At 52.6% G+C, this 22,826-nt stretch overlaps 1 protein-coding gene across 2 annotated transcripts in view; it reads left to right on the forward strand.

Annotated features, from left to right (window-relative positions):
• The window catches only part of ASIC2 (acid sensing ion channel subunit 2), a 1,019,354-nt gene extending 1,002,192 nt beyond the window's left edge, over positions 1 to 17,162 (forward strand). For both annotated transcript variants that reach the window (XM_004267189.4, XM_004267188.3), the window contains exons 4-10: positions 3,154 to 3,304; positions 5,430 to 5,486; positions 6,732 to 6,885; positions 8,984 to 9,075; positions 12,568 to 12,647; positions 14,284 to 14,352; positions 16,227 to 17,162. In XM_004267189.4, the coding sequence (XP_004267237.1) occupies positions 3,154 to 3,304; positions 5,430 to 5,486; positions 6,732 to 6,885; positions 8,984 to 9,075; positions 12,568 to 12,647; positions 14,284 to 14,352; positions 16,227 to 16,328 (705 nt within the window). In that variant the 3' untranslated portion in view covers positions 16,329 to 17,162. The remainder of the gene's footprint in view (positions 1 to 3,153; positions 3,305 to 5,429; positions 5,487 to 6,731; positions 6,886 to 8,983; positions 9,076 to 12,567; positions 12,648 to 14,283; positions 14,353 to 16,226) is intronic.
• The last annotated feature ends 5,664 nt before the right edge of the window (positions 17,163 to 22,826 follow it).

Raw genomic sequence — 22,826 nt, forward strand, 5'->3', positions numbered from 1 at the left:
ACAAAAGAGCCAGGTGGCTACCAGGGGAGCTCAGTGGGCCTCTCTCCTTGTCTCCCTCCTCCTTTATCCCTCCTCCGGTCTTTTCTACCCTTTCCAGGAGCAGAATGAACATATTCCTATGCGGTCTCATCATCGTCACAGCATCTCTCCCTTAGGAGCATCCCAGCCAAGGCTTCTGTGGGCTGCAGACACAAGGAAAAGGCCAAGGGAGCTGGGCAAGGTCCTATGGGACAGTCTCCCTCCCAGCATCTCTGACTACAGAGACCCTCCTCGAGCAGCTAGGCTAACTGCAGCGCCACCTGCTGGCACACCTCGGGATCTATGGGCTGGGAGAGGCTGGGAAAGCCAGTGGCTGAGGAACAGCATAGGACGTCCCGAGGCAGGGAGGGTGCAAACACAAACTTCTCTCTAGAAAACGAAAAGTACTGTGGAGAGAAGCCTCGAGACAGTGGAGCGATGACAGGCAAGCACCAGGGTATGCCATCACAAAAGTTCTGAGTTCTTTGCTCAGCTCATGAATGTGAGTAATTGTGCAAGGCCACCAGTTCCATGGCACAGTGAGAAAAATGAAAGGCTAAGGACGGATGAGTTGTTAAGTAAATGCAGGAACACTTTAAGGCTCAATCCTGGTGTCTCTCCTCTCTCCCTGGGCTGGCTCATCCACCCCACAGCTTCAAGATCCACTAAAGCCACACACACACAAACGCACACATTTACGTCTCCAGCCCAGATCTCTCTCCCAGCTCCAGAGCCCTAGATCAGCGGCCTGGTGTCCTCTGGACTTGGACATCTGCATTGGCAGGAGTTCTTATAGTAAACCCAGCACAAAATAACTTGAGCCAAAAAGGATGGCGTTTCGCTAGTCTGTAGAACCAGATTGTAAGGAGAGCAGAGGTGGAGCTGGACTATTTGTTGAATGAATGAAAGGGTAGAAAAACATGAAGACATTTGTTAGGGGAAAGAGATAGGAACTAAGTCTTGGTGGGTACCTACTGGCTGCTGGGCACTTATTTAATCCAATGAGGAGGCTAAAAGCGGGGGCTGGGGAATGGGGGCTTTGTCACTGACTAAGTCACACAACTAGCCCATGAAAGAGTGAGGTTCAAGGTTCTGTCAGACTTGTACCACTGTCTCTAGTTCTCAAATTAAAATTACAGATGTAGGGTCTAGGATTGGATATAAGGGCTTAAGAGGTTTTAGAATCTCCAACTGCACGTGCAGTACTTGAATCTCTCTCTTCCCATCCCAGCCAGGTGGTTGTATGGTTTCTGCTTGAACACCCCTCATGATGGGGACCTCACCCTCAAGATAGGGATTTTGTCATTGAATCATAGTAGCAGGTTAGAAAGTTGAGACAGAATTTATCCTTCTTTAGGATTAAATAAGAGAATGCGTGTGCTGTGCCCACCACAGTGCCTGCAACATCAATAAATGTGATCATACACCACACTTCCCTTAGGACAACTGTTCTTGTGTCTATCTTTCCCTTGGGATGCCGGGAAACAAATCTAATTCTTCTTCCCTGAGACAGCCCTTCAGATATTTGAAGACAGTGCTTCAGGGTCCCCCTGAGGCTTCGCTTACCCAGGATAAACAAATACTCCAACACGCTTTCAGACACTCGTTGGTAAGCAAGAGTTGAGGCTGTACACACTGCGATTTTCCAGCTGCTGTGGTGTGTGAGGCTTCAGAAAATCTGATGGAACGAATGATAAACCAGCCACAGCAGGGTAGCCATGGTATCTGGATCATGACCTCTGTATAAAAAAAGGGAAGTGATTGACCCTGAACAAACAGTAGCACATCCCCAGAGTTTCACCAGCTGCATTCTTGGTCCACCCACTGTGGGAAATTGTTTTAGAAGAAGAAAAAGAAACGAGAGTCTCCCAAAATGATTTTACATCATTTTAGACCCCCTGTCTTGCCAAAAGTCGCTATGAATTCTTCCCAAATCCAGTTTGTGTGCTGATCGATCCAATATTGAGCAATGTAGGGAACTGAATCCATTCTAATCATAGACTGTCAAACCTACCCCCAGATACTCCCTCTTTACGGATGGGGAAACTAAGGTCCAGAGGAGAGTGGCGACTTATCCAAAGTCATAGAGGAAATCTGTGCAAAAGCCTGGTCAGCTCATGAACTCCAAAGAAAGACGAGAGAGTAACGCAAGCCTTCATGGGAAAGGAAGAAGAAAGGAGCTGTTAGAAAAAAACACAAAAGAGAAAAGCTCTGAAAGGTCCTCTCTGGAGTGTTTCTCCCTCCTTTCATCCATTTCCTATAGAGACAATGTAGTATACAAGGGCAAGATTGGAGTCAGAAATTCCTAGGTCCATATGCTGACTCCGCCACTGGCTCTGTGTTTGATCTTGAACAGACTACTAACCTTTCAGATACTCAGTTTCGTCATGAATAAAATGAGAATAGGAACAGCTCCCTCAAAGGAATGAGTCTTAAATAAAATAGAGAGAGAGACTTTTGGTTCTCAGTAATGGTGGAGCGGCTTATATCAGACTAACCCTTCTGGAAATAACAATTATAAACTCTGGACAAAATATTTCAAAAGTACTATTTGATGGCATTGGAGAGAGACTAAAAACAGGCAGAAACTGGAGGGTATACAGCCCTTGAAGGAAGGGAGTCACACTGGATGAAATACACATTTATTTACCCGATCTCTCCTTTGAGGGCACGTCGAGTTCTAAGGGAATATTGTAGCTAGAGCTCAAGAAGAAAGCAGCAGTCGTTGAGTTAAAAAGTCTCAAGCTAGAGTTCAGCGTTGCCAGAAAAGCTAGAAAAAATGGGAAGAAAAACCCTAGAAAGGAGGGGCCCCCAGAGGCAGAGCCCCCAAATTTTTATCTCACTTCTCTGCTGCTGAGAGATGGGAGATGACAAATTGTGGAAGTGGGAAGATGTGGCCCGTGTAAGAGACTTTGAGAAGCTCAGCATTTATAAGAAGGTTATAAAAAAAATAAGATAGGAAAACTGGTATCGGAGCCAAAAGTAGAAGGCTTGAGAGGTCAATGGAATTGAGGTTGTCATGCAGTAGATGCTCAGTAGTGGTCTGTTAACTGCATAAGTGAATGAATGAGCCACTGGGCCTGTCGAGGCTGAAACTCTGGGGCTGACTGCTGCCCCCTCCTTCCTGTCTTGCAGCTCACATACCTGCCCCCGCCGTGGGGCGAGTGCCGGTCCTCGGAGATGGGACTCGACTTCTTTCCTGTTTACAGCATCACTGCCTGTCGGATTGACTGTGAGACCCGCTACATCGTGGAGAACTGCAACTGTCGCATGGTCCACATGCCAGGTCAGTGCCAGGCGAGGACAGCCGCAGGGGCCCAGGACTACCTGCGACCTTCTTTGCATTTCTCACCCTGATGGGAAACTCTACACCCACTCCACGAGGATGCAAAGGGATGCTGTTCTGGGAAGACTGTTATTTGATGCCCAAACTCGTAGAGGGCGGATGGAAACCTCCAGTCTGGCAACCAAGGCAGCATCCTGGTGTACAGAAGTGGTCAGGTGTTTGGAGGACGTTCCTCCTAATGTTCAATATGTTTGCTAATTGTTTGCTGGTCTTCCCTCCTAGAGTTCAGTGTCCAGATATCTGGATGCTTACAATTCTTACATCCTGGTGTGGTACACGTTCAAACATCCAGATGGTTATTGCTTTCCTCCAGATGTTTCCCTTCTTGCATCCAAATGTCTAGCTCTCTTTCAAGCTAGGCAAGAGTCCATCAGCCAGCAAATGAATGCATGTGTACTGACATTTCTATTCTCAGACTAACAATGCACGTTGCCATCATTAGAGGCAGTTGGCTTGTCAGTAGAAGTGGAGTGGGGGGAGGGGGGCTGATTGGAGCAGGAAGAGTTTGGTACTGCAGCATGGAAGGAAGGATGACTGAGGCTGGAGTCAGTGGCCTAGGCTTCTAACTCAGGTTCCTCCACCTTACTGCTGTGTGACCTGGTACAAGTTACTAAACCTCTCTATTCTTACCTCCATTATCTTTAAAACACAATCATTCGTGGATAGGAAGATAAAATTAGGCTAAGATATAAAAATGCTTGTTGGGAATTCCCTGGTGGTCCAGTGGTTAGAGCTCCGTGCTTCCACTTCAGGGGGTTCGGGTTCGATCCCTGGTCAGGGAACTAAGATCCCGCAAGCTCCGCAGTGCGGCCAAAAAGAAAGCTTTGTCAATTGCAAACGTCAGTGGTGATTGTGTTAACACATGGGGAGAGGGAATCAAGAGTACTGTTGACTGAAGACCTACTATGTGCTGGGACCTTTGCTGTTATATTTCATGGCTACAATTTCATGGTTATATCATACTTTGTTTATTTAGCTAAATCCTGATATCAGACATTTCATTCATTACCAGTTGTTTTCTGTTATAGTTGTTTTCTGTTATAACCAATGCTGAAATGAACATCCTTAGAGCTAAATTCTAAATTAGTGCATTATGATCAGTAATTGCTCTAGCAATCTAAATTTAGAATTATCGACCTTTAAAATTGCCTCTGAGCTTCCTAGAAGACAGAGCAAAAAGGGAAACATATCAGTTAAATTTTTATTATTAGAAAGGAGGAAGCATATCAGTTCTTCAGCTCTTGAAAAGAATTGGTGTTTAGGGAGAAGGTAAGGAAAAGATATCGTGGTGGGCTTTAACTTTAGCACTTGGTAAAAGAAAAAAAAAAAAGCTTCTGGATTTCTACAGAGACCAGAGAGAACTGAGCACTGGTAAATGCTACCTGCCTGATGCTCAGACTGGATCACCAGCCAGTGAGGTTTCCCCATGGAACCTGAGCCCAAAGCAAGCAGGAGAGATTTTAATCATTTCCGCCCCCCACCCCCACATGACACTGTTACTGGTATCTCAATCATAATGTGGAATTAAGGGCACAGCAAAGAGGAGACTTACAAAGCAGCCGTCACTCCCCTACAGCAGTGTGGTGTGGTGGAAAGAGCCCTAGCCTCGGGATCAGACAGACCTGGGTTCAAAGCCCACCTCCATCACCGCTAGCTCTGATGTCCTGGGAAAACAGGATTCTTAAGCCTCAATTCTCTCATGGGTGAAACAGAAACAGTATTTCCTATTTCTGAAGGTACCCATGTGGGTTAAAGGGGACAATGCATGCCCAGGGCTTAGTAGCTGCTTACCACTGCTTCCCCACTTGAACTGTCAGCGCTTTCCTATCACATATGTAAGCCAGATTGTGCAACCTGGGAGAAGTTAGCTAGACCGGTCTTGTTATCACAGAGCAGATCAGAACCCAGTCTTCTGCTCCCCCACTACCCCCAGGGCTTCTGACCATCCACTGGTGAACTGCTGCCCCTCCTAGGTACCAAGGTAGCTGGATGCAATCCCTTCCTCCAGCCCAAGGAGGGAAGGGGTTGCTGCCTGAGTACCTCTCCCTGTCTTTCTTCTTTGCAGGGGATGCCCCTTTCTGTACCCCTGAGCAACACAAGGAGTGTGCCGAGCCTGCCCTAGGTCAGTACCAGGGGCCAGGTGGAATGATGGTGGAGGGGCTGCGATCAAGACCTTGCAGAACTTCCGGGTGCAGAAGAGAGATGGGGGGAAGGGGAGTGGGGAAGGGTGAGGGGAAAGAGGCTGGAAAGGGTGGTGTCCCTGCAGAGACGGGAGAGGGAGATGGAGAGGAGGAAGGAGAGAGGGGTGGGGGAGGGAACTGATGCAAGTGGATGAGGGCTGGAAACCAGACTAGGGAAAGAAAGGAGGTAGAGAGGTGGGGGTAGGGAAGGAGTGGGTTTTGGGGGAGCAGAGAGCACTGCGGAATGCAGGGGAGCGGGCAGAGAGGATCGACAGTGAGCATCCGGGTGGGCCCCAAAGGAGATCAGCCGTATCTCCCCGCACACGCTCTCGCGGTTATTCCAAAGCTGTCCTGTCTTTGCGTGCTCCGTTGAGCCAGGCGCGTTCCCCCTGCTCCTCTGCCTTCTGCTGGGTGTTTGCTGGTCCACACCCACCCCCCGACCCTGGAAAACTTCCAGTGAGAGAGATCACACAAACAAGCTGCAACCCCCAAGCTAGACCCACTCCACGTGCCCACCTCTTCCGGACCCGGGAAATGATCTGTAACCAAGACAAGCAGAGAGTATCTAAATCATCCGGACTCAAGTTCGTTCAGCAGCTGCACTTGCTGGATCTAAGTGCAGCAGCTCGGGGCTCACACGTCCAGACGCCTCCAGGAGGGCTGGCGGGAAGGAGAAGGAGTGACTTCCAATGGATGCAAAGCCTCAGTTCTGCGTCCTAAACCAGCGAGCAGAGCAGGTGGGCGTTGGCTACGAGGGAGCCCCAGAGGGAGTACCGCGGAGCCCAGAGTTTCAGATAAAATGGTCTCCCACACTCGCCTTTGGAGAACAGCCCCCTTTGTAGATGAGAACTGAGGCTAGGAGCAGAGAAGAAGGCCCTGGGGAGGTGAGGGGTCCGGGACTCCCTCGGAGCCCATTCTCCAAAAGTGGAGCCTTTTCAAAGATTTACAAAGGGTGACATAACAGTGAAGGAAACAGAAGAAAAACAGGACCAAGAGTAACAGAGAAAGAGTGGGCACATTCTATGAGAGCTCACACCCTCATCAATCGGCCCCCCTTCTCTCCACAGCCCCCCACCCCTCATTTACCCGGTGGCACCTCCTCCTAGCTCACTCCTCTGCTGCGGGAACCTGGCTACTCTGGGCCAGGAGGTCCACCTGACTAAGCCCTGCCTCCCTCTCCCCTCCAGGTCTGCTGGCGGAAAAGGACAGTAATTACTGTCTCTGCAGGACACCCTGCAACCTGACCCGCTACAACAAAGAGCTCTCCATGGTGAAGATTCCCAGCAAGACGTCAGCCAAGTACCTCGAGAAGAAATTTAACAAATCAGAAAAATATATCTCGTACGTTAAGTGGACGTGGTGGATGGCGGTGGGGGAGGGTGGACTAGGAAAAACTGGGGGGCAGTCGAGGGCAAGGTAAGCGATTACTTCTATTTGGCAGACATTAACTGAGCACCTGCTGTTTGCCACGTTCTGTGCTCAGACTCAGAATACGAAGACAAAGCGGATTAAGATGCACCCCCAGGCTTTAAGGAGCTTAGAGTCTGGTGGAGCGACAAGTACAAAGCTGAAAGATATGTAGGCTGATGCAGGTAATAAGAGAAGTGGCTGGCCGCACCTTGCGTAGGGACGCTGTCAAGGAAAGCTTCAGAGATGTTTTTCTTTTTGCATTTTTTTTTGTTAGTTATCCATTTTATACATATTAGGGTGTATATGTCAATGCAGAGATGTTTTTACAGGATGTAGAGGAGTTTTCCAGGCAGGTTTTGCACATTCTGTTCCCTCTGCCTGGAATGCTTTTCCTCTCACTCTTCACCTAGCTGGTTCCTCATTGTGCAGGTCTCCATTTAAACGTCATCTCTTTGGACGACTAAATTAGTCCCCTCCTGTCATTTTTCTCTCGAAGCTCTCTGGTGTTTTCCTTTATAACACACACCACCATGTGTAATTCTATATTCACGTGTGTGTTTCCTGCAATTAACTTGCCCACTTCACGAAAGTGAAGCTCCTTGAGAGCAGGAACTTTTCTTGTTTTGTTCTCTGCTGTGGAGTGTCTGACACAGAGTTGATGCTCAACTATATATATATATATCTTTTAACAGAATAAGTGAAAGAAAGACACAGGAGCAGAGGGTGTCCCAGGCAGAGCCTCAGCAGGGAAAATCAGTGAAGGGCAGACAAGATTAGGGGAAGGGGAGGCTGGGGGAGGTGACTGTGTCCAAGGTAGAAGATCCTGCAGGCTGAGCTGGGCGGGGGTGGGACGCAGAGAGTGGACTTATTCTAAGAGGACAGGCAGCCACAGAAGAACTTCCACCAGGCGAGTGACAGGCTCACATTTGCCGTTTAGGTAGAACCTTCTGGAAATGTTCTTTATCTGTGATGTCCTACATGATGGCCACTGGCCACATGTGGCTACTGAGCATTTTAAATGTAGCCTGAGTGATGGAGGAACTGGATGCTAATTTTATGTCACGTGGATTAGTTTAGCGGTTTTAGGAAGACCCTTCAGGCGGCAGATAGAGGTCGGACCGGAAGCCAGGTGGGCGGAAGGGAGCCAGGTGGGAAGCAGTTGCCATAAACCAGGCAAGAGAGGGTGACCCTGTGAATGGCACCTGGGCGAGCCCCGCGTGGAGAGGGCTCCTCGCCCCCAGCCTCTCCCTCCTGCCCACACCGTCACCAGACCTCATCCTGGGACGGCTTTTGCTCCGTCCCAGGGTTGAGGACAAGGGACGCTGAGGGCATTGTGAGCCACGTCGTGGAAGGAGGCAGGGAATTTTGTAGGAGGTACCAGGCACCGCTGTCGCAGACATTGTGCCGGCCGTAATGACTTCTCCTGCCTAGATGTGTCTCGTGCACACATCTGCCCAAAAGAGCAAAAGGGAACCGGGGTGCTTCCATCAGAAACCCTGCAACCAGGTGTGGGTTTTCTCCCTAAAAACCCTCCCTGGTCCCTGCAGCTGACTTGGCCATCCGGGGTAGGGTCCCCACTAGGAGAAGCTTGCTATCAATCCCAGTAAGAACTGGGGGCCTCTCCAGTGTGGGCAGGGGAGGTCAGCGGGGGGCAGGCGAGCAAGCCTTGTCAAGAGAGTGCTGAGCTCACTTGAGCTCACATAAGGGCCCAGGCAGACCCTCTGGGAGCACGGAGACCTGGAGGCCGGGCAGGATTCCTGGAAAGGGTGCAGAGAGACAGGGGCGTTAGCAATGAGGGGCCAAGGGGACAGCAGATATACGCCGCCAGGGCCGTGAAGGGCACTGAGCCGGGAGTCAGGATGTCAGGTTCAAGTCCCAGCTGTGCCACTAACCAGCTCTAACTTTGGGCCAGTTGTTTCACTTGCCTGGGCCTCAGTTTCCCCATCTGTCTGTGGGAAAATTGTATTAGATGATCCCCATGGATCCTGAGGGTTCTCACCACGTATGACACTGGACATTTCCTCCGCAGAGAGAACATCCTCGTTCTGGATATATTTTTTGAGGCTCTCAATTATGAGACCATTGAACAGAAGAAGGCGTACGAGGTTGCTGCCTTACTTGGTAGGTCAGAGTGTCTGTTGCACAAATGTCCACGTCTCATGGGGATGGGCCGGTGGGCAGGTTACTCCCTCTTCCCTTTGCACTGTTCCTACCCCAGAATGGGAAGAACTCCACGTGCTGGAGGTGTTAGGCCCAGTTCATGTCCCAGTCTAGGCCTCAGTTCCCCCATCAACACATTGAAGTAGGTGAGCTAGACGCTGTCTCGGGGCCTTTCCAGCGCCATCCTCTTGGGATTCTATGGTCTTCTGCCCCCAGGTTGGAGTCAGAGTCCTGGGGCCACGGCAGGAAGAAAGAGCTGTCAAGTGGAAGGAGGGCTGAGCTGTGGGTGGTCCCAGGCAGTGGGCCCAGGGAGGGTCCCCCATGGAGCCCCCACTGGAAAGCAATTTTGCTGCATTGAGAAGGCCCGGTGCCCCCTGGACTGAGAGCCCTTTGTCAAACACAACAGAAGGGCCATGCATCCCCAGAAATCTACAAACCTGACTGCCACCCCACCCTGGGGCCAGCTCCCCTGGCCCCAAGGGCACAGGATGGATGCAGGAAGTTAATTTCAACACAGTCCCAGCCCAGCGTAAAACTCACAAGATCCCTGCGGGTGCACAGTTAAAAAGACCTGCTCTGGGGCTTCCCTGGTGGCGCAGTGGTTGAGAGTCCGCCTGCCGATGCAGGGGACATGGGTTCGTGCCCCGGTCCGGGAAGATCCCACATGCCGCTGAGCGGCTGGGCCCGTGAGCCATGGCCGCTGAGCCTGCGCGTCCGGAGGCTGTGCTCCGCAACGGGAGAGGCCAAAACAGTGAGAGGCCCGTGTACTGCCAAAAAAAAAAAAAAAAAAAAAACCTGCTCTGGACTCGTCCCCCAACTCCCACTCACTCTCAAGAAAGGATCTGGTGTCTGTGGCTTCGAGGAAAAATAGCTCTTGTCTCTGTGAAGTGAATCAGGTGAGAATAGAATCCTGGGTGAGGGCGGGGAGGCATACACCTTCTACCTGGAAGTACAAGGGGAGAGCAAGCCACGGGCCGCTGCACACCAACTGGGAGGAAGTGGGCAGGTGGCTTCACTGAACCTCAGGTTTCTCATCTGTAAAATGGGTCTAATAAAACTCATTTTGTGAGTTTTCCGTGATGGTTAAATGTGGAAAAGCCCCAGCCCACAGGAGGTCCATAAATAGAGGTTTCTGGCATGTGGACAGACACCATGCCAGGGACCCAGGGCCTACCCTGCGGCACCATCTGAGCGTGTCTGTTCCTCTCCCAGGAGGCTGGGGAACTGGGCCACAGTTGGGTGCCCGCTGGGCTAAGGTGGTCATCACCTGGGCCTTGGAGATTGTTGTGGCCAAAGGGCCTCATGCCCTGAGCTCGTGGTAGAGCCCTGCTCCTGCCACCTTTATTTCCTAAAGAAGACCGAGGACATGCCTCCTCCACTTCCGTCCCCTCCCCTACATAGGCTCACAGTCACACTCAGACACACACATACACACACACACACACACACACACACACACAGTGACGAGGGCCTGAGCCCCGAATCTGTCAGGAGAGGTAGCTGGTCCCTGCAGCAGATATGAGAGAGCATTTTCCCAGCATCTTGTTCCCACCCAAAATAGCCCGCCGTGAAAGTCCTGCTGCCATCTGCACCTCCCGTGAGGACAGCAAGTGCTACTTGCAAACCGTGAGCCACGGCACCCAATCGGGCCCGTCCCTCCCCTCCCCACGCCGCGCACAGCGCACCCCTCCCGCAGTGAACACACCCTCACAGACCCACATGCAAGCCACGCGGCTGCAGAGACACGTACGTGCACACAAGTTGCGTGCTTACACACTCACGCGCTCACACCTGCACATGCTCACTCAGACACACTGTGCCCACTCCCACAAAGCCACATTTGGACGCACTCGTGTAGCTACCCTAGACGTGGCTTGCCGCCTATGTAAAGCTGTCGGTGGTCAGACGTATCGCCTGCGTCTATCCCACACGCATTCGCGCACGGCGCACCCAGGTCCATACCCCACGCCCCGCCACACCGCTCGCGCAGGCACAGACACACCCCACTCCTGACGTGCACATGCGTCGTGCACACTCCCCGATAAGCCTCTACTGAGGATATTAGAGGGGGCGGAGGGGCAGGAGAGGAGTGAAGGGGAGCCACGTTGAGCCCCAAACCAGGACCCCCCAGGAAGGGCCGCCTTCCCGTCGTCACGGCTTGCTCGCCTGGGGATGTGTTGGTTGGGCTTCTCCAGCCATAATCAGGGGAGGAGTGGGCAGAGGTACTCATCCAAAAGTTCTCAGACCAAGAGGTCAGCCTGGACTCTCCAGGAGGACAGTACATTCACCCCCAACAGCACCTGCTCTCCCCAGCCCAGCCCAGCAGCTGCCAGTCTTAGAGGTCACAGCTGGAAAGGACTTCACAGTTCATCTCCTCCAACCACCACCCCCACCCCGACCACCTCCACCACCAAATGTGCCCGGAAGGCAAAGCTCCTGAGAAAGTCAGGGCTTATCAAAGCCGCACAGCGAGCTGGTGGCCCCCCTCCAAACTCACGACCTCAGAGCCCCCTGCTCTACCACACTGCCTCCAGAACGAAGCGCCTGGGGCTTTGGGGGGGGGATCAGAACCCCCTTGAGAATCAGATAATAACTTCTGAAATACAGACTCTCCCTCTGCAAACGCCCAGGTGCACACACAGTGGATCGCATTCAATTCAGGGGGTCTCCAGCCACTGGAAGCTCCCACAGGAGAGCCGTTCTCAAACTCTGGTGGGCCAGAGAGCCACCCAGGCACTTTAAACTCCTGACCTCCAGACCCCAAGCCCAGAGGTTCTGATTGTGTAGGCCTCAGGCAGGTGCAGGCATCTGCACTGATTACAAGGATCTCGAGAGTCTGATGCAGGGGTATCCGAAGACCAGTCTAGAGACTTTGGTCGGTGGGGCCCAACATCCAGGGCAAGGACCTCTACTCTAGAAAGAGACCAAACTGAACATGTACCTTTAGGTGGGGAGACAGGGAGATGCTTCCTACGGCCTTAGCCCAAGGGCCCCAAAGCCCATGTCATGACTGGGGGGTGTCTCTTGTGTTACTGCTCCCGAGACCACCACTCAGGGCACCTGACACACGTCTCAAGCTAGACTGTGTCCTCGCCCAGGCCAGGGACCGCACGCACCTCGTCTGTTCCCAGCCCAGAGCCAACTGAGCCCCACCAGTGTGGTTCTGAACGGAAATGAACAAGCCTGTCAGCCCACGAGGTCTATTCCAGGCCCCCCCGAAAGCATCCAGGTTAGTTCCCGTCCCCATGGGTGCTGAAAACCAAACCCCCCAGCTCTCAGAGCTGTGCAGTGAGGGAGGGACGCGTCAAGGGCCTGGCATCCCAGCTACAGGCCCCGGCCCCCCGGGAAGGGGAACCCGTTCAGAAGGCCTGGTTTCCGAGTTCTCAGTCCGTTCAGCCCTTCCGGAAATGCTGTCAGGAAAGCCAAGTCTTTGTCTTCTCTCTCTCTCTCCAGGTGATATTGGTGGTCAGATGGGATTGTTTATTGGTGCTAGTATCCTTACAATACTAGAGCTCTTTGATTATATTTATGAGGTAAGATTTGGGATCGCTTGTGGGGGGATGACCTGGCGCCCTCATCCTGCCCTGACGTCCAGAACCGAGCGTGGATGGGGGGAGAGCACGGCCTCTCTTCCCCCAGGGCCGCCTCCCCCTCCCTGTCCATGGATATCGTCTATCACCACCTCCTAGGCACTGGGGGAGGGATGGATGTAAGAGAGACAGAAGCCACAGGCCTCTCCTCAGGGCTGTGTACACTCACAGGGAGGGAGCAGAAGGGATGAGAAGAGGATGAAACTGTGCTGAGGCCAGCCTGAGCCCCTCCCGCTGCTAGGGGGCTTCAGACATGGGTGTGTCTGCACCCTCACACTCACCACATACCACACTCACACACCACATATGCACACACATACACCACACGCACACCACATACGCCACTCACACACGTGCCCCACACACACATCACGCACAGTTATACCACACTCACATACGACATATGCACACACATATATCACACAGACTTATACCACACTCACGTACTACTCACAAATACACATGTACACCACACGCACACCACATGCACACACACACACCACTCACGCATCACACACACTTATACCACACTCACACGCAACATCTGCACACACATACACCACACACTCCACACACGTATATCACACACAGTTCTACCGTGCTCACACACACTGCTCACAAATACACACATACGCCACACGCACACCCCATGCACACACGCACACCCCTGCCCTCCTGGTGGCCCATCACCCGAGCAGCGCCTTCCGTGGTCCAGGCAGGTTTCAGGAAGGACCACTCCTGCAGTGCTCATCAGTCCTGAGCAGGGAGAGCAAGGGCACCCCTGCGCTCCTGGCCACCACAGTCCGGGAGCTGTCACCCTCAGGAGGCAGCTGGACAAAGCCTCTGAAAGCTTCTCACACGACAAACAGTGGCTTCAGTCACTGAGCGCTCCGGGGGCACGTCAGCCTTCCCACTGCCTCCCTCCCCCCAGCCCCGGGATGGCTCCAGGGACTCCAGAATCCCTCAGGGAAGTCCAGGCCCGTCCCCAGGACCGCCTGAGTCTCAGCCTAGCAAACGGGGCTGCAGAGCAGTGGCCTGCATCCCAGAGGGGGCTGGCGACGGCCAAAGGCCACTGGGAGTCACTGCGGGGAGCCGGCGGGCAGCGGCGACCAGGGGCCTTTAGAGCGCCACATCCTGCCTCTCAGTATGGTGACCTTGTTCCCAAACCGGGTCCCATGGCCAGATTTCATTCTGCCTTGTTTACTCGTTTTTGTGAAAAGATATACAAAATCACAGAAATTGAATCGCACCAGGGAACATATTTAGTAATTACCCTTTCTTGCTAGGAATCAAATGTTAAGAACTCAAGTGTATCCCGATCTTGTGAACTGTGGAGTTGTCAGGCCTCGGAAGTGATGAGTAATTCTGTCCCCACAGGACAGACAAGGAACCAGCCATACTGGGAGACCAGGCCCTCCCGTGGCCCCCTCCACGCTCTAGCACCTGCTCCAAAATCCCATCTCAGCCCAGAGACTGGGGAGGGGCCCCAGCCCAGCCACGTGGAGGGAGGTCTCTCTCTCTTTCTCTACCTTGGCGCCGTTCTTCTGGCCTGACCACCCCCTTCCTGCCTTTCTTGCAGCTGATCAAAGACAAGCTATTAGACCTGCTTGGCAAAGAAGAGGAGGAAAGGAGCCACGATGAGAACGTGGTGAGGGCAGCCCGGGGTTTGCAGGTTGCTTAGTTCCTCTAGCACATACAGGCCATGTTAACCCAGATGCGGGGGCCGGGTGGGGCCGGAGGGCGGGCCGTGCTTCGTTGCACGCCCTTCCATGGCTTGTGACACTCTGCAGCTCCCAAATCCAAGGACACTCCAACTGAGCCTTGAGCCTCTCTCTGAGACTCACCCCAGAGCCCAGTAGTAAGCTGTGGATGCAGCGGAGACCAGGAGATGCTTCTGCCTGGACCAATCCAGCTTCTCCCAGGCCAGAGGCCACGCCCCTCTTCTCATGCCTTGGGAGAACCGGAGAGGCTCTGCGTAGGTCCACTCCCTTATTCTGCGGGGCGGCAGAATACAAGCAGGGACGTCCCTGGCATTCTGCCCCATTTTGAAGGGGACGTAGGGTGTGCGGCCCTGTGAATTTGGTAGTGGCAGTAATACCCATTAGAACTGCTAACCATTGTACATGCCTGGTACATGTCAGGCACTGTGCTAAGTGCCCTTAAGGCACTCATCATTTCAACCCGACAGTCACCCTAGAGGAAGGTCTGTGCATGAGGCGGCTGCAGCTCAGACCAAGGTTACACTGCAGGTGAGTGTCAGAGCTGGGCACAAAGCGTCCCTAACCACCACTGTCCTCCTCCGCCTCTCATTCCTCGAGCCAGAGAGGGGCAGCACCTCTTATGCTGCTAATTCTTCTTCCCTACCTCAGTCTGCTCCTGGACCCCGGTCTCCACTGAAGGTTGCAGGTATTGCTGGCTTTCCCCAAGTCAGCACCCCGGCCCCAAGAGACCACCCCATTCAATGGGCACTTGCCCCCTTAAAATCATAACATGCCAAATGGACCCCAGCCCCCTCCTCCCGTTTGGGCTCCCACTTCTGTTCCAGACACTATTTCTCTACCCATCTCCCAGGCTAAAAATCTCACTTTGATTCTCTGGTGTTTGAACAGAAGACAGCTTCTGTTGAGGAGAGAGCAGTGTGGAAGGAGGCCAGGCTCTGGACTCAGCTACCTGCCTGGATCCCAGGTCCCCGCTTCCCAGCCTCGTGTGCCTGGGGCTCGTTACTTCCCTTTCTGATCATCTGCTAAATCACTGGGGCTTCAGGGAGTGCCATTCGGATTAAGTGAGGCCAGGCCTGTAAAGCCGTGAGCTTTGCCTAGTTTATAATGAGCGAGTAGAGGCTCCCTCCCTCTCCCCGAGCCGCATTCTTGGCACCGAATTCTGCTCCCATCCCTCCCAGCCTCCAGCCCTCCGCAGCCTGGGAATCACCTGGAAAACTCAAAGCTGTCTCAGCCCCACCCTGCTCAGGGACCCAAGACCACTCTTCCCTGGGGCCAGCCTAACCTAAAGGTCCTTCAGGCAGCTGTGGTCAGGGGTCAGGGTTCTGGCTGGGGGCCTCCACTGCTTGGCCTCAGCGATTGGCACCCCCTGCCCCAGGCTTGGCCACAGACCACCCCTCCTCCAGTCCAGGCTGACCCAACAGAGACCCCAAGGGCGAGGGTAGGATGGGCCATCCAAGCTCCAAAGCTACGCACCACTCAGATGTCGCTTCAGGTGACACATCAGGGGACCGCTAGAGAGAAGGTCAAACCAGTCGCTAAGCCCCATCCCCTCTCTGCGGGTGTGGGGGTGGGGGTGTGCCTAGGTGGAGAATGGAGAGGATTCTAAAGGCAATGAGGCCCCTTCAGCCTCATGGTCCAAGATGGCAAGCCAGCGCGTGAGATGTCTGGGGCAGAGCAGCTGTGCCCCGGGAGAGCCCACAGTGGGCAGCGTGGTTCCCGGGGCCTGGGCTGGGCTGCCCGGGGGCATCGTGATGAACTTTTGCTGAATGAGCATCAACGCCCACTTTCCGCTTCCCACCAGAGCACTTGCGACCCGATGCCAAACCACTCCGAAAACATCAGCCACAGTGTGAACGTGCCCCTGCAGACAGCCCTGGGGACCTTGGAGGAGATTGCTTGCTGACAGCCCTCCGACTGCCCGGCACCCCCCAGACAGACCTGGAGGCCCAGGACCAGAACAGGGGACGGCAGGCTCAGGTGGGATGACCCCTGCCGACCGATGGAAAGAAGCAAGAGCCCCCTATGCACACATAGCAAACTCTCTGTCAAAACCTCGCTCCAGCCTCGTCTGGCACGACGCGTCCTCAGGCCCTGCTGCCGCGCATCTGTCCCTCTTAGGAGAAGTGAGTCACGCTCTGGAACTGTCCGAGAACCGACCTGCCATCACATCTCACTGCCAGATGTAAAAAGCAACTGCATGCTCTGAGTCCTCACGGCACCGCCTCCACGTCTGTCTCCGTACTTGACCCTCCTCCGTGCGGTTTCCAGCAATCCCTCTGCAGCTGTGCAGGGGGACCAGGTTCCAGCCCTGAAGGCACGACGAGGCCACGCTGGAATCACACCTGCGCGATCAAGAGGGGAGCCGCAGAACTCGACGGCGTCCGGTCCTTGTGTAGTTTGTGAAGGTTCTTAACCTGCCCACAAAGCCCTCCCCCACCTCCCCAAGCCGGCCCACAGGGTGATCAGGGCCACCCCCTCCCCTCCACAGCGGCCCCGGGGACTCATCCACGGTGCCCACGTCATTCTGCTCTCCCTGTGACACGGCTTGTACAGTCTGATTCTGTTTCTTTGGGGGTCTTTCTTGTTTGTTTGTCTGTCTGTCGGAGATCTGTTTCATTTCGTTTTCTGAATTTGGGTTTTGATGTTCTGAGGTTTGGTTTGGTTCTTCCATTTTCTCTTGGCATTTATTTATTTGTGCTTCCAATCACAGTCATATTAAAAGCTGGTCTTGTGGAAATGGCTGAGTCGTCTCTGCCCTTCCCCCGCACTCTTTCTCCCCAAGACTTTAGGAAAGAGCCAGATCTGCCAGGTCAAAAACCACAGGACGAATAGGTAGATAGATGGATAGATGGATAGATAGGTGATAGATAGATAGATAGGTGATAGATAGATAGATAATTAGATGACATAGTTTATGCATTACTTACCTTTACAAAACACGTACGCTCTGTATTCTATTCTATTCTATCCCACATCTTTTTTTTTTTTTTTTTTTTTTTTGTGATACGCGGGCCTCTCACTGTTGTGGCCTCTCCCGTTGCTGAGCACAGGCTCCGGACGCTCAGGCCCAGTGGTCATGGCTCACGGGCCCAGCCGCTCCACGGCATGTGGGATCCTCCCAGACCGGGGCACAAACCTGAGGCCCCTGCATCGGCAGGCGGACTCTCCACCACTGCGCCACCAGGGAAGCCCCCCACATCTTTAAACACTATTGATCACAACATTGTAAATGGCTTCCCCACCCCACGAATGGGTCACAGCCCAAGGTCTGAACGACACTGCGCTGGACCACAGGCACGTGGCATGCAGACAGGGAGGCAGAGCACGCCGCACAGACCTGCAAACCTTAGAGGAGGCCTTCACATCCCTCTGCTCTTCCGTCCTCTGTCCTGGCTTCTCCTGACCCAGCCAGTGAATTCAGGCTGGACACCTGCCCCAGCATGGCCCCCTCGCATACTCCTGCCTTTCCCAACCCTCTCTGCAGCCCACCTCCTCACCCCCATCAGACTGACCTACCTCTGCCTCGCTCCCCACGACTCCTGAGAGCACGTCCATGTGGGAGAGGAGGGGGGGTGCCCTCTGCTGGGGGTGGGGCATGCCCTTTCAAGCCCCCCCTAATTCCGCAGGACCAGTTCCTGTGGTCTAACCTTTTACTTCCCCTTACTTCCCCCCACCACTCCCAACTCAAAGTCATCCCCAGAGCCACAAGAAAGACCTAATACGGTTTGTACCTCCCTCCTCATGCACAAGTGCACGGAAAGCACTGGCTAGACCAGGCAGTCTGATCCCTGCTTCGCTATCCAATCTCTCTCTCTCTCTCTCTCTCTCAACACAAGGAACTCATGGATGAGATCATGCACCTCTCTGGGCTCAGTTCCCTCCATCTGAGTATGAAGATAATACCTTACCTGTGTCTTCACAGATGATCCCCAGAGGCCCCTTCAGACTCGAGGTGCTATGACAGTACTACTCCCCCTGCCAGTGGGACAAGTCACGCCAGCCACACACACCAAGCCGGGGCCGGGAGCTTGCAGTCACCAGGCTCCAAGAGGCAGCTGGGACAGAGCAGCCCTCTGATGTCTCCTCCCAAGCACCCTCTCAGCTAGGGCTGCCCAGGGCTGTTAGCAAAGCTGGGTTTTAATTTTTAGAAACAGGGTGCACAGCTTCTGGAAGTGTCCTTGTTTACGTGTTCTATCTCTGCTGCTACAAAATGACAAACTTAGTGGCTTAAAACAACACAGATGTATTATCTCACATTTCAGGAGGCCAAGAATCAGACATGGGTCTCACTGGTTTAAAATCTAGGTGTCAGCAGGGCTGCCTTCCTTTCTGGAGCCTCTAGAGGAGAAACCATTTCCTCACCTTTTCCATCTTCTACAGGCTACCCACGTTCCTTGGCTTGTGGCCTCTTCCTCTTTCAAAGACAGGAATGATGGGTTGAGTCCTTACTTCACAAAGACAATGACTTTCTCCTGTAGTCACACCTCCCTCTAACTCAGATCCTCTCCTGCTGGCCTCTTCCATTTTTAAAGGACTCAATTAGATTCATTAGATTAGATTAGATTAGGCTAGATTAGATTAGGCGCAGCCAGTAATCCAGGATAACCCTCCTATTTCAAGGTTGTCAACTAATCACATCTTCAAAGTCTCTTTTGCCATGTAAAGCAACATATTCACAGGTTCCAGGCCTTGGGACGTGGACCTCTTTGGGGGCCGTTATTCTGCCTACCAAGAGCCCTTTGGACCACATAACCTACTTACCCTCATTTTCCAAATGAGCGGACCCAAACAGGGAGGGCAGAGACTTGCCTAGCGTCACACAGTGAGTTAGCAGCGGTGCCCAAACTACACTCCCAAGCTCCCAGGCTCACAATTCCGTCTGTAGGCCCACTTCAAGCAAGAAGGACTGAGTGTGATCATTTTTCCAAACTTTGCCAGGGCATGGAAGTCTTTCTCCTGAGAGAAGTTCACTCCTCATTACGTCAGGCTGGAAAGTGGCCTTCTGGTGCCTAGACTATAGGATGTAGAAGAACAGAAAATGTCTTCAGACTGCTCCCATCAGGGATAGAGTCCAAATTAAACGTCTATTCAGTGAGTTGGGAGTCTGTTGGATGCGTCTGCCTCGTTCCAGTTTAACAGTTTCATACATTTTTTGAAATCTGTAACTTAAATTGCTATTTGAACTGCTTCATTAGATTCCTGGCTTCCTTTGAAACAAACAAACAAACAAACAAAAACTTCAGATCAATTTGGGGTGGAGTGAAGACTGTCCTCACAGGTTTGGATTGCTTCAGGCTTCTGTACGTGCCCCTTCCGATTTGGGGATTCTGGCTTTGCTCATCTGGGAGCAGGTCTACAAACTGAACCTGTTTAAAGAAAACAAGTCAGGAAATTCGAGAGAATAAATCAATACCCAGCTACTGATTATAATTAACCGGTTGTTGAGCACAGACATAGTTGGAAGCCTAAGTTCTTGGGAGTGGTGGTATTTTTTAGTATCATTATTTCAAACAAGTAGCCTTGTGTGCAATCATTCCTTTAATGGAGAAACGATTTCTTTACTGGAGAGGTTTGGCAGACAGAGAAGACCTGGGAATTGTCACATTTTCAAGAGTCACCCAAATGATGACATGATGGCCGCGAGTTTGGACCGATCACAAGCCCAACAAAGCCCAAGGATGAATCATCAGTGACCTCAAAGCGTCACGTCAACCAATCAATTGATCGATCAACCAAATAACGGCACATGATCTCAGAATCGGTGGTCTGCTGCAGTTGGGCGAAAGGAATAAGCATTTCTGTGAGTAGCCTTGCCAGGGACTGAGCCAGCTGCTGCTTAAATGCTGTTTTTTCCTGTTGTTTTGGGCGGAGAGAGGTCAGGGTTATTTTCCTCTCTCCAGCTGGGAGCTATTTTCGTAACAGTCTCAACCAGGAGCACACCTAGTGACCAAGGGTCCACAGAGGGTCTCTGGCTAGGTTCGTGGTGAGCTGGGAGGGAGGAAGGTAGGGCAGGCCCCGCCCACAGGTGTGATCTTCGTGGTAACGGTTCCCTCAGGTGAAGCTCAGCTCAGCCAGCCTGAGCCTGAGACGCAAGGAAGAACCTGGGACCTCCTCCTCCACAAGCTCAGAGATTTCAATTCGATTCTGAGACCTAAACTCGGAGAAGAGGCAAGAGGCCTCCAGAAAGCGCCTCCAGAAAGCTCCCCCGTGGGCTTCCCTGGTGGCGCAGTGGTTGGGAGTCCGCCTGCCGACGCAGGGGACGCGGGTTCGTGCCCCGGTCCGGGAGGATCCCACATGCCGCGGAGCGGCTGGGCCCGTGAGCCATGGCCGCTGAGCCTGCGCGTCCGGAGCCTGTGCTCCGCAACGGGAGGGGCCACAGCGGTGAGAGGCCCGCGTACCGCAAAAAAAAAACAAAAACAAAAACAGAAAGCTCCCCTGTTACAGAGAAGCAAAGAATTCACTTCTCCGGGGGTGTGGGCTGCCAGACCTGGTCCACCCACAGCCAGGGCAGATCCCATGCTGCATAGAACAAGCTTCTTGGCATAGCTGGGAGGGGAGCAGGGCAATACGGGAAGGGGAAACACGTGAAGAACACGGGTTCTCCATTTATTGATGGTCTATTGTGCGCCGGGCACTTGCCCTCAAGGAATTTATCATCTGAGCAGGGGACACTGACAAGTAAACAGATGACCCTGAGAGACGGATCTGAATTTTGCAGCGGAAGGAGAGCGATAGAGCAGCATATGCAAAGTCGGGGGGTGGGGTGGGACGGGGGAGTGCTGGAAGAGAGGCACAGTCCTGGGACTGCACGAAAGTCCAGGGGAGCCAAGCAAAGAAGGGAAAGGGGAAAGTGTCCAAATGACCACAGAGAGGCAGGCAGGTGCCAAAGGATGAAGGGCCAGGGCAGAGGTTGAAGGCTGTATCGTGGCTGAAGTCTTTCAGCTCCTTCCTCTGCTCTCCAAGGGTCTAGGACCGTATTTCCCAAGCCAAGGGTTGATGCATCTACCTAATTTCTTTGGGATTCCTAGCACGTAGAATCATTTTGCGCATGCGTCTGTGTATTCCCAAGGCTCATAGGCTGAGTGTGTTTGGGGCCACAAGGTCCCTGGGGACCATGAAACAGGTCAGTGGGAACCAGCCCGGCCTGAGGATGGGTGGAAAGGGCAGGGTGTCTTACCAATTCGATTTAACAGTCCATGAAACCTACGCTTACCGGGTTTGCAAGAATAAAGCAATAGTTGGCAAAAGCTTTGGACAGAGTCAAAAGATTGAATTTCTAACCTGTTTCTGCTGTAAACTAACCATGTAACTTTGGAAAATGTATTTCACTTCTCTGGGCCTCAGTTTCCCCCTCTATAAGAGGGGAGGGGTGGGAAATGGACGAATAATCCCTCTGGTGCGTCCCAACTCTAATGGTCTATGAGTCTAACTTGAGAATGGGTGTCAGGTATCCAAGCAAATATTCCGTTTACTCCTCAGAGCCTCTGTTTCCCATCTGTATAACGGAGATAATGATACCTAGGTGTCAGGGTAGTTATGAGGATTAAACGAGCCGAGGCGTATACTTTCTATCTTTTCTTCTTTCCTCTTTTCTTCCTGTAAAACATTGATTCTAAATCTTGCTTGGATTAAAACTAAGGTGAAAACTATGAACTCTCTCCCCAGAAAAAATAATGCACGTGTCCCCATAGATGTACATAAAATTTTGCCTACAATTTTAGGAGGGTTATGGACCCCCGAAGCCCATCTGTGATCCCCTAGGGATGCACCCCTGGTCTAGAAAGTGCTAAACATTCCCCCAGAAGAACTGCAGGAGGAGAGTACCACTAGAGCAACCAACATTTCTTCCCCTAAGTGATACTCTGACTGTCATTTTTCAATTTACAGGCAGGAAAAAGGATAGATTGGGTTTGATCAATGTCAAGGTTTTTCTCCTATAATTTTTTAAACCTTTGGCACCTGCTGCAGCTTGTGTGCTAGCAAGTTCTCACAGAGGGCAAAACGAATGAACGAGCAGAAAATCAGTATGAACAGAGAACCTCTGGGATTACTTTATGCACGTGGTGATTACGAGGGCCGAGGAGACCTGCATACATAGAAAGCAACTGTAGCGTCGCTCTACAAACATCGCTGTGGCCTGATTCTTCAGGAATGTGACCACTGCGTCCACTGTATGCAGGAAACGCACGCGCACGGTCTCCGTACGCCGTTGAGCCCCTAGACACGCACCCCTGTCGACGTCTCATTTGTTTTTGAGCAAGACTGTAATAGCGCTTTTTGTTTAAAAAAAAAAAAAAAAAAAAAGGGCTTCCCTGGTGGCGCAGTGGTTGAGAGTCCGCCTGCCGATGCAGGGGACACGGGTTCTTGCCCCGGTCCAGGAAGATCCCACATGCTGCTGAGC

This window comes from Orcinus orca, chromosome 19 (assembly GCF_937001465.1).
Source record: "Orcinus orca chromosome 19, mOrcOrc1.1, whole genome shotgun sequence".
NCBI classification, from domain to species: domain Eukaryota; kingdom Metazoa; phylum Chordata; class Mammalia; order Artiodactyla; family Delphinidae; genus Orcinus; species Orcinus orca.